At 44.2% G+C, this 21,853-nt stretch overlaps 3 protein-coding genes across 15 annotated transcripts in view; 1 reads left to right on the top strand and 2 right to left on the bottom strand.

Moving 5' to 3' along the window:
• Positions 1 to 21,253, top strand: part of HNRNPAB (heterogeneous nuclear ribonucleoprotein A/B) — a 29,297-nt gene extending 8,044 nt beyond the window's left edge. For 2 of the 6 annotated variants that reach the window (XM_084295511.1, XM_084295507.1), the window contains one exon: positions 16,927 to 19,143. The gene's annotated coding sequence lies outside the window, so the exon portion shown is untranslated. Of the gene's footprint in view, positions 1 to 16,660; positions 19,144 to 20,728 lie in introns of those variants that run through there. The other 4 variants (XM_084295510.1, XM_084295506.1, XM_084295509.1 and 1 more) reach the window with 3 other exon arrangements.
• Positions 1,037 to 10,144, bottom strand: PHYKPL (5-phosphohydroxy-L-lysine phospho-lyase). The gene is made up of 13 exons (XM_084295505.1): positions 10,084 to 10,144; positions 8,156 to 8,274; positions 7,207 to 7,366; positions 6,503 to 6,577; positions 5,602 to 5,689; positions 5,371 to 5,487; positions 5,070 to 5,152; positions 4,561 to 4,786; positions 4,140 to 4,294; positions 3,547 to 3,636; positions 3,198 to 3,328; positions 2,729 to 2,785; positions 1,037 to 1,396 (listed from the first exon to the last, which is right to left on the bottom strand). The coding sequence occupies exons 1-12, from the start codon at positions 10,140 to 10,142 to the stop codon at positions 2,733 to 2,735; spliced, it is 1,356 nt and encodes a 451-aa protein (XP_084151631.1). The 5' UTR covers positions 10,143 to 10,144; the 3' UTR covers positions 1,037 to 1,396; positions 2,729 to 2,732.
• The window catches only part of COL23A1 (collagen type XXIII alpha 1 chain), a 152,463-nt gene continuing 148,815 nt past the window's right edge, over positions 18,206 to 21,853 (bottom strand). For 3 of the 8 annotated variants that reach the window (XM_084295496.1, XM_084295498.1, XM_084295501.1), the window contains 2 exons: positions 20,151 to 20,189; positions 18,206 to 19,040 (listed from right to left, as the gene is read on the bottom strand). In XM_084295496.1, coding sequence (XP_084151622.1) covers positions 18,999 to 19,040; positions 20,151 to 20,189 — 81 coding nt within the window. In that variant the 3' untranslated portion in view covers positions 18,206 to 18,998. Of the gene's footprint in view, positions 19,202 to 20,150; positions 20,190 to 21,853 lie in introns of all 8 variants that reach the window. The other 5 variants (XM_084295497.1, XM_084295500.1, XM_084295495.1 and 2 more) reach the window with 2 other exon arrangements.

Below are 21,853 nucleotides of genomic sequence, written 5' to 3'. Positions count from 1 at the left end.
TGCTGCTGTGCAAAGTAAACTTCTAATCTTTGTTGCAGTAACTGGTTTGATATTACAATAAAAATTATCAGCTTTAAAAGTATGATTTCCACAAACCAGAAGTGGAACCAAATCAAGTAACTAAGAAAAGAGAAAAACAAACTTTTTCATAAGGCAAGCAGCTATTCCTGCAGGGACTATAATATGCTGCTCCCTGCTGGTTGTTTCTGGAAACAAACTGAAGTCTAAGACTTTTGACTAGGGCTAAGGAGAAATCTTGAATATAAAGAGAACTGAAGCAGATTTTAAATCATATAGTGGGCATGATAGCTATGCTGTTGGAGTAACAATGCCCAACTCAAAAATATAGAACTACAGACAACTGAAACAAATGAGTCCAGTATTCAGAAGTATTAATATTGAAGATTGAAAAAGGAACTGGTGTACTCTGTTCCGTCACTTGTTTTCTTCTGAAAGGTTAGCAGGATTTTTTCCTAGCAGATGGTTTGCCCTCTAGAGGGGGATTTGCATAGTGTTGTGCCAGGACTCACTGCTGCAGTACTTCTGGCTGATGTGTTAGCAGTAGCTAGTCAGCTGGCTGTTACATTGGTGCTGTTTGGAAGTAGGTCCTCAAGTAATGCTTTCTTTCCAGGTGATGTGGCCTTAAGCACAAACTGGGGATTCTAGCACTTAAATGAGGAGCTGGATTTCCCTTCTTTGCATGGAAAGTTTGTGATGCAAAGAATAGCTAACTGCCTGGTGAAAACTGGGACTTGTAAGCAAGGCAGTTTCTTATGGCTGTAACAATTCTGATTTACTAATCCTACTCAGATAGTTGAGGACAAAGTATTTCCTGAGAACAGCTCTGGGAGCTGTGACCCTCAGCTGTCTGTTCATCATGCATTTGGTGTTAAGGGTTTGGGGCTGAAATTCTTGGCTTAATTGCTCATTGAGACCTCTTATTGAATATGTACTAGGAGGACTGACCTCATTAGCATGGAACTGCCTGCTGAAACTGGTCAGAGGTGCCTGGCAAAGGCAGCTAGAATGGTGTTTCTATAGGTAGCTGTAGATAAAAATAAGAACTAATGGGCTCATCTTAGTTTTTAAGCAGGCATAAACCTAAAAGAGTATGAGTTTTGGTTTTGAAAGCATAGTTTATAGTAGCTACTAGGAATATATTCCTTTATATGAGGTTTTAGATACTTTGTTAAATAAGAGCTGATTCCACACATCTGCCACAGTTGAAACAAGCTCTTAAAATTTATTTCTCCTAAAGCTTTTACTTAATAACAAGGTAACTGGGAAAAATAAAGATTAACTTATCTGGTTTAAGACATGCTAGGATGAAGATTAAACATGCATTTTCATGGTAGAATAATACTTCTTAGTAGTAGATCTTGAACAATGTTCAAACCTGTTGGGGGGGAAAAATGTTTCATTGTAAAAGCATCACTAAAAAATTATTTAATTGCCTCATTTTCACTTACATTGTATGTAAGTGTAATACTGGTACTTAGTAAGAGGCTTTTTCTTTTCTTGGTTTCTTGTAGAAAAACTTTTCTTGCTTAGTTTAGATTGTGGACAAGCACGCTAAGTTGCTAGGCTTCTAAGTTTAACTGGTACTGTGAGTAATCTTTCTGTTCTCAAGAATACATAGTACTAACAGCTGTATGTCTTTCCATTAATTTGCTGAATAAAATACTAACACATTTTTCTTGTGCCTGCTGTGCTGTTGCACTGAACTGCATCCTTTTCTTAGCATGTAGGGCCATAGCAGGGTGACTCTGGTATGGTGCTTGAGAGCAGCACTCACCACACTGATTACATTCATACCCAGGTACCTAAAGCTTCATTGGGTACTTGGTTAAAAACACATGTTGTTGTCTTCTGGTTGGAGTAGGCTAAGGAAGTGCCAGGTGTACCAAAAGTGGTGTTACCAAGCTGTTAACTAAGTGCTCACTGCTCATGAGGGTGTGACAAAGTGAGTAGCAGCTGGGTGTTCTCTGTAAGCAAGCTATAGGGGGGCCACAACAGATACCAGGACTGCAACATTTGAAAAGCTGAACAGGGTTGTGTCTTATTGATGCCCACAACCCTCTGGGTAGGGGGGTAAAACTGATGCTTAATTCTGATGGATCAGCCACAAACTTGAAATGATTGTATAGTTAAAAGAGAAATGTTCAAGAAAACCCAAGGCACTACTTCAAAATAAAATGTTAAGTGAAATGGGAGCTATAGCTGTAAAAGTACTGCTTATAGCTCTTCATAAAACTGTTGGCTTCAGTGGAGGTCCCCCAATGATGGCACGTAGAGCATACAGTGCTGCAGCACATGTTCTTAAGGGCAGCTACGGAAGGCTTGCTGAGAGGTGGTTATCCGTCTGACTGTAACTGAGCACTGCATGAAGCTGCACCAGCTTCTGCCTGGAGGCAAAATGCACTGAGCAGCTGTGTAGGAGCTGTGCTTAGGGTAGGAATTTGAGAGGTGTTGGACCTAGTTTGAAGACGAGTGAACACACAGTGTTTTCCAGAGGTGTCAGACTAATAGAAGGTAGCTACGAATGCCAGATATATCCCAGCCTAGTCCATGCTTCTAGGCTGCCAACGATATCTGTAAACTAACCTCAAGTAAAAGCATGTCTGAGGAAACTTAGTCCTGCTCTATTGCCAGTGGCAGTGCCTATGAAGCTAACCTTAGAACCCTTAGCTTTTAAATAGTACTGTAAGGAGTGAATATAAATAAATACCTGCTTAGGTAGAGCAAGTGGATGTTTTGTCCTGGTTCAGCTGTTGCTCTTCCATTTCTAGAGGGACAAAAAGCAAGAACTTAAACTCATGGCTGAGACAAGTTTCTGTCTAAGTTAGACAATGAATGCACACAAGTTGTACAGCAAACAAGCTGTGTGTCAAATGCATCAATATGACTTTCAAGAATGAGATTTAACTCTGACAGTTCCCCTTGCTCAGATGAGTAAACACTAACCTGTGCCAGAGCAAAACTATTTTAAAAGGTGGCATATGCATCTGTGGAGTGAACAGTTTTCTTGGGGAACTTTAAAATGGAATAACTTGGAAGTGAAAGCTAAACTTTCAGTGACTGCTTTCCTACGTGTTCAGTGCCTACCACTTTGGCTCTGTTTCAGGACTTTAGGAAAGCAGGCTCAGTTGCTCAGTCCAACAGCAACCACTATAAGGTGACTTTCTGATCAGTAGTACCTGTTAGTAATCTGTCAATTGTATCCACAACAAATTTTGCATCTTCCATGTTGAAGCACATCGGGGGCTTGAATTTAAGTACATTTCTTCCTGGCCCATCTGTACTCAGTAGAATATATTCTTCCTTAAGCCTGGGAAGAGGAATAACAAATACTTATGTTCACCTTTGCATGCAGTTCAGAAACACTCAAAAGCATTGATATGCTGGCTGCCCAGGCAATGCTTTTCTGCACTGACTGGTGTCAGTTTCTTCTATTTGGCCATACTTTAGCAACTGCTGAGTGCCAGGCTCCTTTTAAATGTGGTGCTTGCCTAGCACAGCGAGGAACCACATGATTGCCCCATGTACCTTGTTATTAGATGTTCTGCTTCTGCTGTGGCTGGGGTCCTTTCTGCTTGATCCTTAATTAAGTCCACTCCAATGAATAAGCCAGAACCCCTTTGAAAGAAACAGAAGTGGTCAATCTGTGTAATAAGAAGGAACTGCAAGTGAACTAAAGGATCAAGAAAGGCTTTTGTGAGACCAAACCTAAATAGCATGCAAACTACAGCTGGCTGTTTGCCAGTGTAGAAAAGGTGTTGCTGTTCTACAGAAGTGTAGTAGTACAGTACAGACTCGCCATGTGCTACCATTCTGAGCAGATACATGATGAATATATTCCTTATCCAATTCACTAATTTTTCTTTGTGTGCTTAAAAGTTTAAACAGGAGAGTGAGCTATTTCCTCATTGAAATCCATGAGGCAATACTGGCCTAGAGCGGTCAGGTATATTGGACTGTTGCCAAGCTCAAGTGTGGTTTAATCTAATATACAGCAGGGTTTTGATTTTCTGCTGAAAGCAAAGATTTAATGAGTCTCTTAAAAACCCTGTCAGTTTTGTTTATCATGAACAATTCAATCCAACAAAAAGCAACTAAAGCTGTAAATAAGGCATTGTTACCTGACATCACCAATGATGGGATGCTTGATTTTCAGCTCCTTGAATAGCTTCATCAAGAAGTTGCCTACTTCCATGGCATGAGCCTGGAGGTGTTCCTTCTCTATCACATCTAAAACCGCTAATCCGATGGCACATGAAACAGGGTTTCCTCCAAACTGAGTTCAGGAAAGGCACACGTGGTAGGTGAAAGGGAAGAAAGATGCAACCTTGGCACTGAAAGTGTAGCCTCAGTGACAGAATGAGCATACTGATATTTATAGCTGAGAGAGCCAAAAAATAAAGGTTATGTACTAGAAAGATGCCATTCACATTAACAGTAATGGTGTAGGTAATGAAGATAAAATAATAATGTTGCATTAATATCACATTCTACTACTCAGGCTCACCTTAAAAAGGAGAGTTTGGTCAACTTTTTACTTACTGTGTTAAAATACTCCACTCCTGTGGCTGCAAATGCTTCTGCAATTTCTTTTGTTGTTGCTATGCAGGCAAGCGGGTGCCCATTGCCTATGGGTTTCCCCATGGTGACAATATCAGGTATAAAATCTTCTCCCTGAAGCTGGAATGCCCAAAAGTGTGTTCCAACCCTGCCAAAGCCGACTTGAATTTCATCAGCAATAAATACACCGCCTGCCTTGTGCACATGCCTGTAACATAACAGCTTTTAGTGTACTCTAAGAGGAGACTGAACATAATATTTACAGCTTTAGAACATGCAGAGAGCAGTGCTTTGCAAACTTTGCCAGGCCTGAAGTTTGTACCATGTGCTTACAAAGAGTCCTGTGCCAGGCAAAACTTACATTTTAACGTAAACGTTCACCTTGATATGTTTGTAAAGCTGCATACTACAGAAGGCAGATAAATTCTCTATCATCTTCATGTAGGATGCATTTTAAACTTTAAAAGTGAAGATAATGAACAGCCACTTACTCTGCAACCTTCTGAAAATAGCCTGCTGGTGGAATGATTTGACCACCAACGCTTGGCAGGGATTCAGCAAAAAATGCAGCGATCTGAAACACAGGTACCGTGTAATGTTTGGACACGACAGGAAGTTGTGGAAATCAAGTTAACAGCAAGCTTAGCCTTATTAGATGGTCACTGCATTATTACTACATGATTTCTCTTTCTGATAAGTCCATGTCACTTAGCTCAGTAATGTTGAACGGCACTGACCACCACCTGTGCTCAGTTCCGAGGCAAGACAAAGGGTTAAGGAAGCCACGCTTACCTTTCTGCCTTTCTTATGTGCTTGCTCAATAATAGTTTTCACTTCATTAGCATAGGCTGTTACTGAATCTTCATGGTCCTCTCTGTACAGTCCTCTGTAGGTGTCTGGAACAGGAGCCTAAGCAAAGGAACCATGTATTCGCTATTTAATATATCAAATTATTCTATATTTAGTATATCACAAATAAGACTTGATTGAATTTACAAGTAGTCAATAGTTATAGGTACATACCACATGGACCCATTCCTTTTGTCCTTCTAGATTTCGGAATTTATATGGGCTTATGTCAATCAGGGATGTCAGGTGTCCATGGTAAGCACTTAAAAAAAACAATCAGGAGAATTAAGCAGTGATTTCCTCAGTATCAAGAGTTCTCTAGGATTAACATTACTGACAGCTAAAGCAAAGTAGATGGGCTGTCACCTGGTGCAAATACGGTCATTTAGCTGAGACCTGCTCTGAGATCTCTCGCAGTCAGCTTATGGGAAACTGGAGTTTTTTTAAAAGCATCTGAACATAAGGGATGCAGGGGCACAGTATGCCATGTCAGTGGTCTTCTAGGGCCAGTGACTAGAATCACAGCAGTGTAAGTCACAAGCAGTATTAAGAAAGTTGCAGGTGTCTGTCCTGCTTCTGAATATCCTCTAAGGATGGAGATTTCAGTCTCTCTCCAGCCATCCTGTTCTAATATTTGACCACCCTCATGCTAGGAATTTTTTTTCCTGTGTCCCATCAGAATTCAGCTTATGGCCCGTGTCTCTTCCTGTCACCAGGCAGCTTCAGACCTGTCTTCACATTTTTGTGCTTTCCCAGGAGGCAGTTCTAGATGGCAGTAAGATCTCCTGCTAGCTTCCTCCTAAGGCAGAACAAACCCAATTTTTCTAAACGTTTAAGTCTACAGCTTCCCTACCCTGTGGCAGGCTACTGCTGGCCTTGCTTTGGTGTGGCGATGTCTGCCTTGTGCTGGAGCAGCCCTACCTGAACTCTACTTCAGAGGTGGTGGCACAACTACTGAACAGGGAAAAATTGCTTCTCCCACCTTCCCGGCTGCAGCCTTTCTACTGCAACAGTAAGGCTCTGACCCCAGCACAGAACTGTGCCTCATACCCCAAAGCAAATAAAACATACTTACTGGTCTAAAACTATAACATCCTCGTGTTTTGTATACTGCCGTGCCATCCTTAGAGCAAGATCGTTAGCTTCAGATCTACAATTGAAAAATTTGATAAACGTTTCGTTGTGGATAGCAGAGTTTCAAAGTTTTGACTGCCCTTGCAGAAAACGCACAGAACTAGATGTAAGGTGCTGACACACCTGCAGTAATCCATAGTGCTTTGCACTCAGTAGGTCTGCTCAACAGAGTCAAATCCATCTTAAAAAGCAGTATTAGAGAAATGACTTGGGAAATAGTTCATTTTATTCTAAACTGTAAGTTGCTTAGGAATACAAGAACTCCCACAAGCCAAAATATATGCATCATTAGACTGAATTTTGATGATAGAAGAAATTTCAAGTTCAGAAAACAAGTCAGACCTTACAGTTAATCCTTACATTAATTGTTTCTAGTCCAAGGCCTTATAAACAGAATAAAACTCCTCTGAAATAAAGCACTTGTTCAGTTACCTGATGGAGGGCTTGGTGAATGTGAGCTTCACAGGCACAGAAGTTCTAAAAGTGACTGGTTTCTTCAGAACAGGAAAAAGCCAAGCCACTTTTTAAATACATATATATTATAGTCATCCACTCCAGATCATGCAGTTGGCTTTTGATAAGTGTTACCCTTGTGTGTGTATAACTGGTGTAAAAATGGTGTAAAGTCTACTGTAGCTGACTTACCCAGAATTCAAGAAATAGAAGGTGCACAACTTTTCAGGTAGTGTGTCTGAGAGCCTCTTTGCATAATCAACCAAGTTGTCATGAAGATAACGAGAATTTGTATTTAGCACTTGATTTTGCTCGTGGGCTGCTTTTACAACATCAGGGTGACAGTGGCCAACTGCAAGAGAGGGGAGAGGGAGGGGTTTTAGGGTTTGCTGCATTATGCACAGTGATCGTTAACAAGCACGTAACTGACTTCATGCTTACGTCCTATAACAGTGCAGAGCTATTGTCACTGATGTTCATATTTAATCTCTGGGACATTAATGGTATTGTCAGCATAAGATAACGTTGGTACACCTTGAAATCCTTCATGAAAAACTCCTTTTCTTGGTTCTGAAAGTTTTAAATTGCCTGTTGTTATATTTCATGGTCAGTAGTTGAATACTGAAAATAATACATAATGGAACAGTGTCCAACTTGATATTTTGAATACAGACATTTGAATAGCTTAGTAGTTTGCATATATGCAGATAAGCTTTACCATCAAGGAATTATATTATGGCCCTAGTAGGATATTACTGGCAGCACTGACCGTTCTAAAACAATTTAAAATACTGCCAGAAAAACAGCTGCTTCATAAAATGCAAACAATACACCTCGCTGAGCAGCGGTCCTGTGATAGTCCCCTCAGTAACTTCTGCAAGTACAACAAACTATCAGATGAGAGTTTTACAGTTAGATGCTTGACTTGCATTTTCAGGTACAAAGCTCTGTACGCTTTAGATAATACCTTTCTGTGAAAACAGAACAGATGCAAGTCTGGAAAGCATCATGTTCATGCACACAGATTCAAATGTGAACAAATCTCACCCTAACACAAGGGAACAGTGAGTGGTAAAGAGCACTGATTGTTCCTTGTTCTACTTAGGAAAATATAGTATCAAATAACAGGACTTGAACTTACCGTGAGCAACGTTGTTGATGCAGTCAAGGTATTGTCTTCCCTTCTCGTCATACATGTACTGGCCTTTGGCCTTCACAATCTTCACTGGATCATGAGAAAAAAACAGCTTGCAAGCAGAGCTGTGGTGGAGCATCAGAAAGCAAAGCAAGCATTAGTGATATTCCCCAAGTCAGAGTTTATTCTGCCAGTCATGTTTTCAGTTGAGTTACTCAAGAGAAAGACGTTTCCCCAGTGCAGCAGCAGATGCTGTCATCTTACTGCTGGCCCCCAAAACAAAGCTGGGGGTAGGAAGAGAACAGCTTTTGTGCTCTGACTCAGTAGCCAAATTTTGTCAGGCTTGTGGAGGAAAAACCACTGTAGAACACAAACCCCTTCCCTAGGAATTCTCAAGCACAGCACACAGGACTTGCCTGTGACGTTACATCTCATCTACACTGTCTGCCCTTCCTGTTCTTGAAGCTTTGGTGTCTGTGTCTTACCTTATTACCATTTTTATTATGTTCTTGGTTCTCACTAAAGGTACTGATTGTCCAGACTGTATGGTGCAGGTGGTTCTTGAGTGATTCAACGTTATTTTTTTTATAAGGCTGGGCCTGATTAAGTGAGCTTGTTTTGTTTCACAGATACGCATTTGACAATTAAAATTGAAATGCATCTACCCAAATAGAGTCACAGGGATATAATTGGCACTGAAGGATGATGGCAACTGCTTCATTTAGTGAAGATTGCTTAAACAAAAAGAAAAGGGAAATAATTTGATGATAAATATTTTTTTAAAAAAGTTATCAAACAAAAAAAAAGACAATGTTAAAATAAGAAAATACTTCAGTGTCCCTACAGGAATCCTCTACCTTCTCTATGAACTGGTAGCAGGTTGATAGAACAAGTTGTTCTTTTTGTTGGTTTTTGTTTGGAAGTTACCCTGACAGTTCAACATGTGCTAAAGAGGCATTTGGAGAGGCTGGGTCTTTGTTCCCAGTAACGGGGCAAATTGCCCACAAAAACACAAACGGTGTTCTTCAGGTTGGTGCAGCTGGCACAGTTCTCAATTCAATTACAAATTCAGCATTTACGCTTCCAGCCTGCCTCTTACTGTCACAAAACATTACTGATTAAGGCCGCCTTGATTACTGAATACACAAGGGGCAATTCCTGTGGTCAAAACCACATAGTTCTGCTGCTATTGCTGGGAGCTTCTGACAAAACTAAGAATGTAAAGTCATCTGAATCAAAGCAAGTAACTGGGAGTCTGGAAATGAGTCTTGTACTTACTAGAATTAAGTTGAGCAGATGTAGGCTGATTCTGTCAGGTTTTTGGTGTCTGAGGTCGAGGTGCCCAGCCCCACAGAGCCCCTGTGGCACAGGGACGGGCACGGCGCTGCTCCAGCACCACCCTGAGCCTCTGGCACTTTCCTTGGTTAGAGCCAGGAGTGTTCTCGGCCAAGCGGCCAAGAAGTGCTTTATAAGCAGTTCCAGACATGCCGTGTCAGACATGTTTTAAGGGAACTTTATGCTTTAGTTTCATAACCTCCTCTCCCCCTTAAAAACCACTAATTACAGCTAATAACCCGAGCAAAACCCAGGTTTCGGAGGCTATCAGCACTGCCTTTACCCCCTTGGTGTTGCTCACTTAAACCTAAAGCACTGGTGAAGCACAAATTGTCTGGCCAGCGAGCAGGCAGAGTATCTGAGCCTTTGGGCTCAGCCCAACTCACCCAGCTGCAGCCACGTGCAGGAAGGAGCACCCGGTGCCACGAGTGCCCGGTGCCACACTCAGCAGGAGGCAGCCACTGCGGGCCCTGCTCCCAGCCAGGGCAGAGCAGGCCCAGGCCCAGGCCCGGCAGCCCCAAGCAGCCACGTCAGGCAGCCCAGGAGCACGCAGGGGGCCCTGGAAGGGAGCAGCAGCGCCCGCTCCCCGCAGCACTTACCCGATCAGCTGCTGCCGCAGGGCCAGGGTGTCGTGGCGGTCGCGCTGTGCCGGCCTCATGGCCGCTCTCCCCTCTCGAGGCCGCTCTCCTCCTCTCCTCTCCTCGCTGCCGGGGCGGTGCCGCTGCTGCTGCCCACGCAGGGCGGCCCCAGCCAGGAGGAGCCCGGCCCCAGCCGCTCCCCCTGCGGGCTGCGGAGCCGGTAGTGCTGCGCTCGGGTGCCTGGCGGATCTGGCAGCTCCTTGCCACGCGTCCCGCCTCACCGGAGCACGGGGGGGTTGGTGGGAGCCGTAACGGAGCCTGCCCTGAGGGAGCGCAGCCCCTGGCCTCCCGCCCACTCCCAAACCCCAGCCCAAGCGTGCGGTTAGCTATCCACTTTCACAAAGGGTAGGGAAGTAACTCACCAGCGCCTTCGGACTCTTCCACTTGCTGGGCTGGGCTCCTGTCTCGTGGTGGCTTCAAGCAGGAGGTCCCGTAGCACAGCCAGGGGAGAGGCTGCCTCCGCCGAGGTCCTGTGAGGCTGCTGTCAGCCTGCGTGGGGCCAGAGTGCAAGCTGGTGCCAGTGCACAGCACCCGAGCCCGTTTAGTTTCCAGGCACCTCGCAGGCAATAAAATGTTTCTGAGGGCCCTTCAGGCGCCTTACAGCTGCCACAGCACCCTTGCCTTTGAGCAGCTCGCACTGCAAGGAAGTTTCTCCACATTCCAAACTAATTTGGGGCTGTAGCGTGGGTGTTAGGACTGAATTAACTGCACACTCTAAGTGAAAGTGAAAACAAACCCGTGCCGTGCTGTGCTCCTCTGCTGGGTCGGTGACGGATGAGCAGTGCTGACCGACTGGGGAACAGCCCAGCCTAGGGTGGGCACTGGGTTAGGATTAAACAGGAAAACGATGGTCCTCTGCTCAGTGTGGTTTGAAATTTCTCAAAAATACAAAGATACAGAACCAGAAGGGGTGTCCTGGGATGGGTCCAGGCCTCTGCTCCTGCAGGTGTTTTGTCCCAAACTGCGTTCATAAGCTTAATATCTCAGCTACCAGATTCTGTTTGCATTCATTTGTTTTAAACTGAAGACATCTGCTTTTTAAAATTTTCTGGACTCCAGAAAATTTTAAATTTTGATCAACTTGCTAAATGTAGCCACTAAACATTTCTAGTTGCAAGTATATATGAGAACCATACGAGCAATTTACGTTTTTTGTTAATATGGAGAATCCAGAACCAAATGGCTGTGTGCTTAAAATTAGGTTGAATTTAGGAAGTAAAACAGTTGTTGCATACGTCAGTTTATAAGTAACAAAAGACAGCAGAGGAAGTGTTACTAATGGCCGTTAATCTTTATTTGAACTCTTGTCTGGTTAAGATATTTCATAACTATTTATAGTAACGTCCTGAACATTTACAATTTTGAAGGTTTATTCTTGGTTACAAATGCAGAGTTCATTATACATATTCACACAGTTGTCAAAGTAACCTGTACAGAGAGACCGGCTTGGAAAATCTAGTCTGTGCTTTTATTACAAAAAGCACAAGAAAATGTTTCTGGAGGTCTCCAGCTAATGTACTGTCCGTTACAGCTTTAGACTAGAAATACACAATGCAGTACTAATTAATGCCATTTTAACATGTTAAAACAATGGATAAGGAATACTGTTATTAATGCCTTCATTTTTAAAGCAGTTGTTTCCCAAAGAAGTGAGTAAATAGAACACTTCGTGGCACATACATGATTAAAAATTGCAAAATTTTGCAAATAGAGATGTTAAGTATTCTTTTTTTTAATATATTTTTAATATATCTTTATAATTACACTTTTAAAGGTGATACATTTTACAGAGATGTAGTCAGCTTTGTATAAAATACCATGTAAGTACATTCCAACAAAACTTTTCATGGTTTCTTAACGGCACACACGTGCAAATAGCCTTAACTCTTTTGAACAGCCTCACTGAAGTGATGCACCCATTCGCATAAATAAGGGATATTTGCGTAACACGGTAGAGGATTAAGCCTTATCAGCATAATTCCAAACAAATAAGGACAGATAAAGCACATACCACATGTATTTTTTCTAAGATGCATATAAATAAGTCAGATTTTCGTTTAGATTTTGAATACCAGCAATTAAAGTTTCTCAAATTACATATTTGAGAAATTGCACCTAAATGCCAGGGTACTTGCCAGCTTTAAAAGACCTATGTGCCCAAAGTAACTCAATGCACTGCAGCTGATGACTTTCAGTTTTGACTGCTATTTTGTGCTGAACATTCGTCACGTTGAGTAAAAACAAAGAACTCCAAATAGTAATGCAAGAAGTTGCTATGCTAGGGAATTGTCTGTACAATGGTATCCCATCTACGAACCTACCCAGCAAATGCAGCAGGACTCCAACCCTCCTGCTGGCTAATAGCCGTTTTACTATCTCTTCCACCTGGTTTGGAAATTCATTGAGTAATTCAGCGAGGTCCTAACTTTTCTATTCAATAGCCAAAAAGCAGATTTGATATGCACCTACTTCAGAAAGTGACGTAAAATGCACTCTTAAAGCTAAGTGTACCATTCAGTGTTTAACAATATAAAAAACCTAAGTGCACTTAGCGTCATTTACCCAGAAATGTACTTCAGGTACTCGGGACATCTCCACTTTAACGCTCACCGTTCCTATCCACATTATATAAGAAGCCACACACAGCCACACAAGTTAGCTGACTGTTCCATGAAACCGAGCAGCTATGAGGCAACTTGTACCAGAACTTAGCGAACAGGGATTGATTGTTGTCCTAAGACATAGGAAAACCGCAAATGCTAATGTATTTGTTATTCCACTCCGCTGTCAATAACGCCACTTCTTATGCATTGAAAACTCATGTTTCCCAGCCTCCCTGTGGTTTCCCCCCCGGCTCCCTACAGTAGTATAGCGTCCTCTGGTCTATTAAGTCCTCCTCCCATTCATTTCGAAGTGTCAGGGTTTCAGCACTTACTTTAGCTGCAGATTACACAACAGTCAGACATGCCTTTTGTTGCACCATCTATCTAATGCCAAAAGCATATGGGAAAGTTGCAGTGGTTCACTTAGGAACATGAAAACAACAAAAGGAATTGTTAAGTTTACAGATCCAGGCCGTGTGCTCACTGGTTAGCTTCAGCGTGCAGTAGGTGCCCCAGAACAGAGCTGCAAAAACTGTGCCACGTTGCTGGCAGGTTCACCACAGTGCCAGGGACACCACGAAAACAAGGGCGACCCCAGTAACTGACAGCGTGACTTGACTGCAGTGGCACCTTTTCTCCCTTATTTGCTAGATCTTGTTTTAAACTGTTGCAAACAAGTCCAAGAAATGCTCTTACATAAATGTTGTGCTGGAAGGTTGCCCAGGTCACTATATGCTACGTAGGTTGTCTCGCAAAGCTAAAGTATCTCAGGCCTCTTGAAATCTATCAAAATGCTTCATCTGTCACTTCTTCCTGGTTAAACAACACCAGGCAAAACTTAGGGGCCTGAAAGCGGCACAGAGGTTTGGTTCCACCCTTGGCCACCTACTGAGTGAGGTCTGTGGGACCGAATCTACCCCATCCCTGGTGAATTAGAACCAAACTCACTGAGCGGAGTTCAGACAGATCCGTAATTTGTCCAAGTTGTTCGTGAACACTTTAGTTTTACATTTCTATCATTCATTGTTATTAGTATTTTTGTAAAACAAATCTGTTGTATGCAAGGAAAATAACTCAAAGCTTCCACTCTAACATTTCAAGATGGAAACTTGGCTGGTAACCTACTTCTATTTGCATAACACCTTTAATTAATTATCTGGGCAACAATTGGATTAAAAAAAAATAAGACATAAGAATATGATGGTATTTCCCAAGAAAGAAATACAAGATTTGGAAAAATATTTAAGTCTCTGTGTATGCGCTTCTGTTCTACAATGATCTATTCAAACCTTAGAGCCACACAAAAGACGTGCCCATCCCTATGTATGCTGTCAATTAGGGGCACTGCTGGTGGGGGCAGGAGGGGAGTGTTTTCCCCTCGTGGCACCGCATTTGTTTCTCCGTTAAAAATCGGGCCTCTAGAGGGCAGCATTAAATCAGCGTTCAACAATTCGGGCACCACGACCCGGGATTACTGTGGGGTACGGGGAGAATTTACAGGCCAACAGCACACGGTTACTGGCCAAGGGTGGCTGCATACCATTACAGTAAATCCAGGAATTTCTGGCATCTTAACTATTTTAATTAAGGTGCCTGCTACAAGTGGGTGAGATCTTCCATTCTGGCCCAGGAGTTCAGGGTATTGGTTATAAAATCAAGTGCCACTTGTACCAAATTCACAGATGCATTCTGAGCTGTGGGCTGGGCATTGCAGGCACTGCAGCCGGGGGCTCTGCACGTACGGATTGCTTCAGCTTCCTGCTGACTGCAGTCAGGGCCAGCAGCAGAAACGGGACACTGAGCTGAGGAAAGGGAAGAGAAGCAAAGGAGAGAACAGGCTTTCCTGCATGAAAGCCGTGGTCATAAACAAACACGCTTCTGGGACAACAGCTATCACAACCTTAAAAACCTGGGGAATGACCGGTGTCAGTCCCTGCGGAACACACGCTGTCATTGCACAGGGTGTCTTGAGCTGCTGAAGCCTTCCATGCATTTTACTGGTTTGCTTAAGAATTTCAAATGCAAAGATAAAAAGCTCACAGATATTTTATCTTTTGGTTCCCTAAAAAAGAAGCACACATCAGAAAGTCTGGTATTATAAGAAAATTCATATTTCAATACACAGGAAAAAAATCCATAGGGAAATAAACTCATTACCATGACATACATACAGCGAGCCTTAGAAGCAGCGTGTACACGAAAGAAGACTCCCCCTGGAGAGTAAAACAAAGCAGAGAGCAACATCCTTCTTGTTTCTTTTAAAGTTAAGTCCCGGTGCATTAAGGCTTTGAAATGGGTTCAGTCTGGAGTCAGACCAGGTTTTATCAGCCACCCGTTTCACAACCCAGAGAAATGCTCCTGAACTAGCTGGCCAAGCCTGCAATTAGGTCAGCTGCACAGCTAATTAATCTCACCTGCCCCCATCCACTCAGGCCAAGTCATCAGGATCCCTCTGGCAAGGGGCCCCTGGAGCTGCCAGCGTGCTTTTGGCACCACAGCCACAGCCACGGGAGATGTTTGGCTGTGGTCACCCCCCAAAAAATACGTTCACAGCCGAACTCTGGCGGGTGGTCAATAATTTCAATTTGATACAGAACAAATCTTACAGAAGGTGCTCATCCCATGCTCCCGGGCAGCAGAGAGGTGGCTATCTGAGCGTAATGGAAATCACCCTGCTTGTATAGTCAGTTAAACCAGACTAATAAATTTTGTAAACTAGAAAACAAAGATAAACGTGAGTTGGCCGGCCTTTACATTCCCCAAGACAAGTAACTCAAGTGTCTTAACCCAAGTGTTTGTTCATTGATGAATCCCCAAAGCTAACACGTTAACGATTTCAGTGATCGAGATAAATCAATGGCTCGGTCAGTGACCTACATTTCACGAGCGTGAGCAGCCTCAATCATCTTCAGCACGTCAGTCAGCTTTATTGCTGCTGACATCTAGTGGTAACATCCAGCTGCATTTCTGAATTCCCATAAAACAATCTTACATTCTCTCAAGCCAGAAAAAAAAGAGGTTTCCTGAGGGAAAAACGCACTGCACTGTGTGAGAGGCTGAGATAATTACCGAGTTTTGTCTGGGACTGCCAATGCTACCTAAAAGTAAAATTTATCTTCGTGAGCTATTTGCAAATTCAAAGTATTAAAAACCCACATAAACATTTTCATATGGAAGGAGAAAATAATCAACTGCTCTGGCATGAACGTGCTGAGCAAAGCACATCTTTTTTTAACTCTTCCCCATAAGATCATGACTGCTCTGAAGCAATTTATCATTTAACAACCCACTCTTCCAAATCTGTGTGGAAGGCACGTGGAAGTCTGAACGGATTTCCTTAGACCATACAAAGAACAGTTGCTCTAGCAGTTTCCGATTTGCGGTGTATGACACACCAGGGACACAGCTCAAAATGCACGGGCTACCCGCACCGATCCCCTGCAGTATCTGTGCCCGGGGAGCTGTGCCACGTCCTGTGCCTGCCGCCACTTTTGGAAACCAAAGCCCAGAGCAGCTGCTTCATGGCTGCGGCTCTGTACGAGGGCAGCAAAGCTGCGGCATCTCCAGCATAAACCCCTGCAGGAGGCCTTTACCTGGGAACTGTCCAGGGTTACCTCTAAAACGTTTGGCAGCCAGGCTGGCAGCGCTGATGGGGACAGGTGCTGGCTGCAGCTCCGAGTCAGGAGGATGACTCGAGCCTTCCTCCCGGACAGGCAGGGAAACACCACGAGCAGTCCAGAGCATGGGGATGGGGAAGAAAAACCCCGGTTAAGAAGTTCAGGTGACATAACAAGAGCTCTCTTCCTCTGTTACAAGCAAATGTCTTGGGTTCTGTGGTGCCAGAGGCTCTGTGTTGGGAGGGGGAAGGCTGCCGCGCAGAGCGGTCAGAGCAGCGGGTAAAGCACTGTTTGGTATTCTGTATCGATGTTTTGCAGGCCTGGCAGTGGTCACAGTTGATGCCTACAAGCACTGGATATTCCACAAGTTGAAGACGGAATACTGACTTGTTTACCTGAAGATAATAGGACTTCGGGGTATTTCCTCAGAGAAAATATAAATTTTAATATAATTTCATAAGCTTTGGAGGTTAGCTTGTCTCGTAGCTTCAGTGATATCAAACTTCTTCAAGTAGGAGCTAGATAGAAAGCTGTTTAGTTTTTGCCAGCGTATGTAAAACAAGACTTTTCTATCTGCATTGTAGATTGTTTGTGGACACTTCCAGATTCTTGTGCTTTCTGCGGTCATTCTGGGGACTGAGCTCTCATTGATACCAATAGAGGTTCCACGAACAGGACATCTGCGGGATATCAGGCGTAGCAGCCCACAGCGTGGTTTGCAGTAGTTCATTGTTTTAGTTTGGAGGTGGCTGGGGGAGACGGGAAGAGCAGCTGTACGTTAAGGGAGCAATTACAGATCTTCTTCCCAGTGACATCAATGAGAGATTTGCCTTCAACCTTCCACAGAAGAATTAGCTTTAAATTGGGACAGAAAAGGGGTTTTTCAAAAGAATTAAAAGCCAGCGGGAGCTCGTTCAACTGCTCCGTACGCCTCTAAAACCCCCCACACCAAAAGTGATAGCTAACATCATGAAATGGAAGTAAATAAAATGCATTTTCATTGCTGTTTTGAGTTAAATAATTCTCGTTTCTTGATTTGTTAGTTCATCTGAATTTACAGATTTAGTCTGTACAGTGACTGAGAGTATGGTCAGGAACTGCTGAAGCTGTGAAGCATAGCCACAAAGCAAGCAACGCCTAGGTGTAGACCCTAAGCAGCAAACAAAGCTAATTAACAGCAGGTTAAAGCCTACAAATCCAAATCTTGTGCGTCCACACCTACCAAACTGGCAGCTTCCCCTGGGGCTGATAACCGCATCCCCTCCTGTGAGTCCCCTCTGGCACCGCTGCCCTCAGAGATGCAGGAGCAAGGATCTGACAGGGTGCAGATCTGCTCAATACACCAAAAACGATTCCCTTCTGTTCTCTTAAATTCAAGGCCACAAAGAGCCCTTCTATCATCTGGTTTGATACCACGGTCAGGCTCTTAACTTCACCTCAGTCTCCTACTCACAGGCAAGCAACTCGTATTGGGCTCAAGTATTTCCTCCAGAAACGATCTGTGAAATCAAAGAGGCATTGAAGTGATGGGGATTCCATCACCGGGCTGGTTAGGATTAACCAGCCTCACCATTACAAAGCCATGGCTTATTTTATGTGATTTTACATAGCTTCAGCTTCCAGCCATGGGATGAACTTGTTTCTGTAAAGTATCTCCTCCCTCTAAAGGAATCCGATTGCCTCAGTCTTCATTGTAAGCTGAACAGCCTTGTCTGTAAGCCATTTTCTTCCTCCCTGAAACATTTTTTATGGCTCTTTACTGCATAATCCTTGTTTTTTTTCCCCCAAATCTTTAAAAACAGCTGGTAAAGATGTTGGCAATTTTTTTTTAATTTCTGTCACTAACGCAATATGCAGAGAAAAATCGTAACCATCATTTTATTCATTGCCTTGCTCTGCATGGGATGTGCCTGAGATAATTAAAAGAAAGAGACCAGAAAAGGGGAATGAAAGGAGGGTGAAGAACGCGCAGAGCTACAGAGTTCACAATCAAACCACATAAACCCAAGAAAATCAAATGCAAATGAACCCTACAAACCAAAACAAATGCCCCAAACTCGGAGATTTGGGAAGCCCAGTAGCAACAGTCCGGGCTCTGTTGCATAAGAAAAGACTTGAGCAGAGCCCTCCCTGGGGTGCAGCTCTGGACCGGCAGTCTTAGCGTGTTTGAAACTTTGCAGTGAAGGTTTCCGCGGTGGGATCTGCAGTAACAAAGTGCTCGCACGTCTTCAGCCACAGGCCAGGACCCGGAGGCGCTTCCTTTTGGGATAGAAGCTTTCCTTGAGAGGAGCAGAGATCCGCAGGCAGTCCCGCTTGTTGCATTTCGCCAGAGGCTCGCTAGGTCCATCACAACGGCAGGTAGCGACGCAGGGAGCTTGGCGTTGTTTCCTCTGCCAGTTTGCTGGCACACAGCAGCTGCTTCCATACCTAGGGCTGCGGCCTTTTTTTCTTCTTCGTTTTCAGCCAGTTTTTTTCGCTCTTTTAGCGTGCACGTACAATGCAAATACAGAGTTGAGAGCCAGGTTAGGGCAGGGACTCGTCCCTGCAGCGTGCGGTGAGGCACACGAGGCCGCACGCCGCCTCCGTGCTGTTAGTTCACGCAGCAGCGTTAGCGGTGAGCACTGCTCATTCCCAGCCAGGGTCACTGGTACCTCTATCACATCTCGCTGTTACCATGCGTAGCTGACGGGTTTGGGAGCTTTACAGTATTTTCAAAGTCCATAAATGGCAGAATCCAGTATAAAAAAAGGTCAATATATTACTGTCGAAGGTTTTTTTTTTTTCCTTTTTTTATACAAAAATTAAAAAGATCAAAATATATCACATTATTTACACACTGTGTTTCATGCTTAGAGATCACTGAAAAAGAACACAGACAAACATTTTGATCAAGAGAAACACTCCACTACTAATCTTCCTGTTAACATAAGGACTGATGGTCAGAGTTCTCTGAACATTAACAGTGCATCCAAACAACTTACCGCAAAATTAAAAACTTACATGCTAAGAGCATGCTTACGTTCTAACAGAGGGTCTGCAGCCAGTTAGTAACATGCCTGCTATTAACTGATGTGTGTCCGTGTACCACGCTGGAAACTGGGTTAGTAATCCTGCTCAGCTTCAGCGTCACAGCCTTGCTGGAGGCCAGGCTTGCAGCACCTTCGTGTCAGCCTGGATCAGATGCTTGTCTGGGGGCAGACGTCTCTCCTCACTCTCCCGGGCTGCCTTGGGCACTGGCCACCCCTCCCGAACACCCCCTGGCTGTTCCAGGTGCACGAGTCGTTAGGAATTACCTGTCCCCGTGCACCCAGCTGTGTTGGTCAGGCACTGAAACAGCGCAGTAACTGGGATTATAATTACGGCAACAGAAAAGCCTCAGTTTGGAAATTGATATTGTGTAACTGTGACAAAAGGTAGCTCCTGCTCCAGTCTCAGCCAGGACGCAGCGCGTTTCCCAGGCACATTTTGGAGGGCCAGGGAGTTTTTGCACGAGTGGCTCCAAAGCTGCTGGGGCAGTAACTGAGGCCTCGTCTGAGCGAGCCTGACCAAACGCTCTGTTACTGACAACATTTAGGAGATTTCTCAGGCTAAGCAAGCTTTTGGAGTGGTGTTCCTAGCACTTGTGCAGATACCAGTCTGCTGCCGTGGGGAACACGGCACGAAATGAGGTCGAATCCTGCTCCCGCAAGGTGTGACGCTGCCTGCCAGCTGCAGGGCAGTACGAAAAGGGAACGCAGTCGTACAATCACCGTGCACCAAACCAGCCACTCAGGGCCTACTCAAGGATCTGTTATTATTATTACTGTACCTTATGCCAACATCCCGCTACTGGCAGTCCATCTGGTCCCTGCAAAATTGAATTTACAGACTTAAATTTCTGCTGACAGCGATTTCAGTGTCAGACCCAGAAACCCAATGCTCAATCCTCACAACAGCGACGAGAGGTTTAGCAGGAAGGTTAATTACCATGCAAAACCTACACACTATGTCCACAGAGGTAGTCACTCAGTGTCACACACATGATGCTGAGTACACCCCAGGGTTAAAAAAAATAAAAATCCACACATTCTTTTCCTTTAAACAAAAAAAAGGAAATGCAAACAAATATAAAATCTGGAACCTCAGTTAATTAACTCTATAATCTGCTGTTTCTGTTTTTTGTGATCAGACCTATACATGGAAAGCATGATGTGGAAATGTATCTTGTTAATAACGCGCTTTTCGGGTTGGGGTTGGTAGATATTTTTGATGATAACCTGATCGTGTTAAATTCAGTTCTGCAGTACTTAGCTTCTTTAAGAAATCTCGAGTTGCTGAACTGATTGACATAGAGTAAGTTGTGGACTATGCAAAGGGAGTGAAAATATGTGTCTTTTTCTGATGGAGATACAAGAAACACAGAACTCAAAGCCTAAGAGCTTGCTTGCCAGGAGGAAATCACTGAAAAGGAAGGAGCCCCTTAGAAGAGGAAGGACTGAGTGTGACTGACTCCTTCAAGATACTCTTGAAGAAAACAGCTGCCTTCAGCTGCCTTTTCTGATGCTGGATTTTTTAAGGCTCTTGGATCTCTGGTTGCATCAATTTGTGTGTGTAGAGCCACAGAGAGCACCCAGGCACTGACCCCTCCCTCAGAACCATCTCCAAAGCAAGCAGGGGCTGGAAACCACCAGGACGTGTCTGCAGCAGAGAACTGCTAGTGCAAATAGAGGTCAAAACGCATTTTTACATTTTTTACTGTAAATGTCAGTCATCACATTTTTTGTATTCTGTATTGATTTTATATGTAAAATAGCCGATGCCCAATAAAAGAGATGCAGTGACGCAAGGTGACCCTCTGCAGCTGCTCGCAGCGTGACACCTCGGGTTATTCGCACGCGCCTTCCTGTAAATTACAGACTTGGAGGCACACACAAATTTCTGCTGACACCAGTCAATGTTTTGGTCTGTGATGATAAAAAGAGACAAAAAACGTGCAACACGTGCATTTGTCAGAGTAGTTGGGGTGAAGGCTAACGGGGACAACACGCAGAGCAGGTGTTGCCCCCAGGGAAGCCGTGGGCTGCTGTCAGAGCCCCCCAGCACACCGACCCTCACAGGGCTGACGATGCCCTGGGCCTTTTCTCCCTCCCATGCACTCCAAATCCTCATTTGGCCATCAGGCTCCACACGTTTCTACCACGTTTCACTCGAGTGATCCCAAAAGGACTCAGCTCACAGAGCGCTTCCCAAACCACGTGTGAGGCTCACGCTCGCGCTCCTGGACCGAAAGCAGTCACCAAGAAGCCAGCAGCCCCCGGCCACGCTGAGGACGAAGCTGACACGCGGGCAGCCCACACGTGCACGAGCCACGTTAACCAGCTGCCTGCAGGAGAAGCCACCTTCTGCACCGGCAGCATAGATGGGTCTCGTGTGCTCTGTAGTTCAGACGGGACATGCTTAGTAAATAGAACATCTCCGGGGAGTAAATACGAAGAGCTGGAGCAGGCCTGCTGCTAATCATTGGTTTCTTTG

This window comes from Netta rufina, assembly GCF_964035555.1.
Source record: "Netta rufina genome assembly, chromosome: 14".
Taxonomy (NCBI): Eukaryota; Metazoa; Chordata; class Aves; order Anseriformes; family Anatidae; genus Netta; species Netta rufina.
This window is presented reverse-complemented; position numbering and strand designations above follow the sequence as displayed.

Bases quoted from the DNA above. Each gene is read 5' to 3' on its own strand.
- PHYKPL (XM_084295505.1), bottom strand. From the start codon at position 10,142: ATGAGGCCGGCACAGCGCGACCGCCACGACACCCTGGCCCTGCGGCAG. The intron at 4,787-5,069 runs GTAAGTGGCTGT...GTTATGTTACAG, and splicing joins TATTTTCAGAAGGTTGCAGA to GCATGTGCACAAGGCAGGCG. The intron at 2,786-3,197 runs GTACTACTGATC...TTGTCCCTCTAG, and splicing joins AATTGACAGATTACTAACAG to AAATGGAAGAGCAACAGCTG.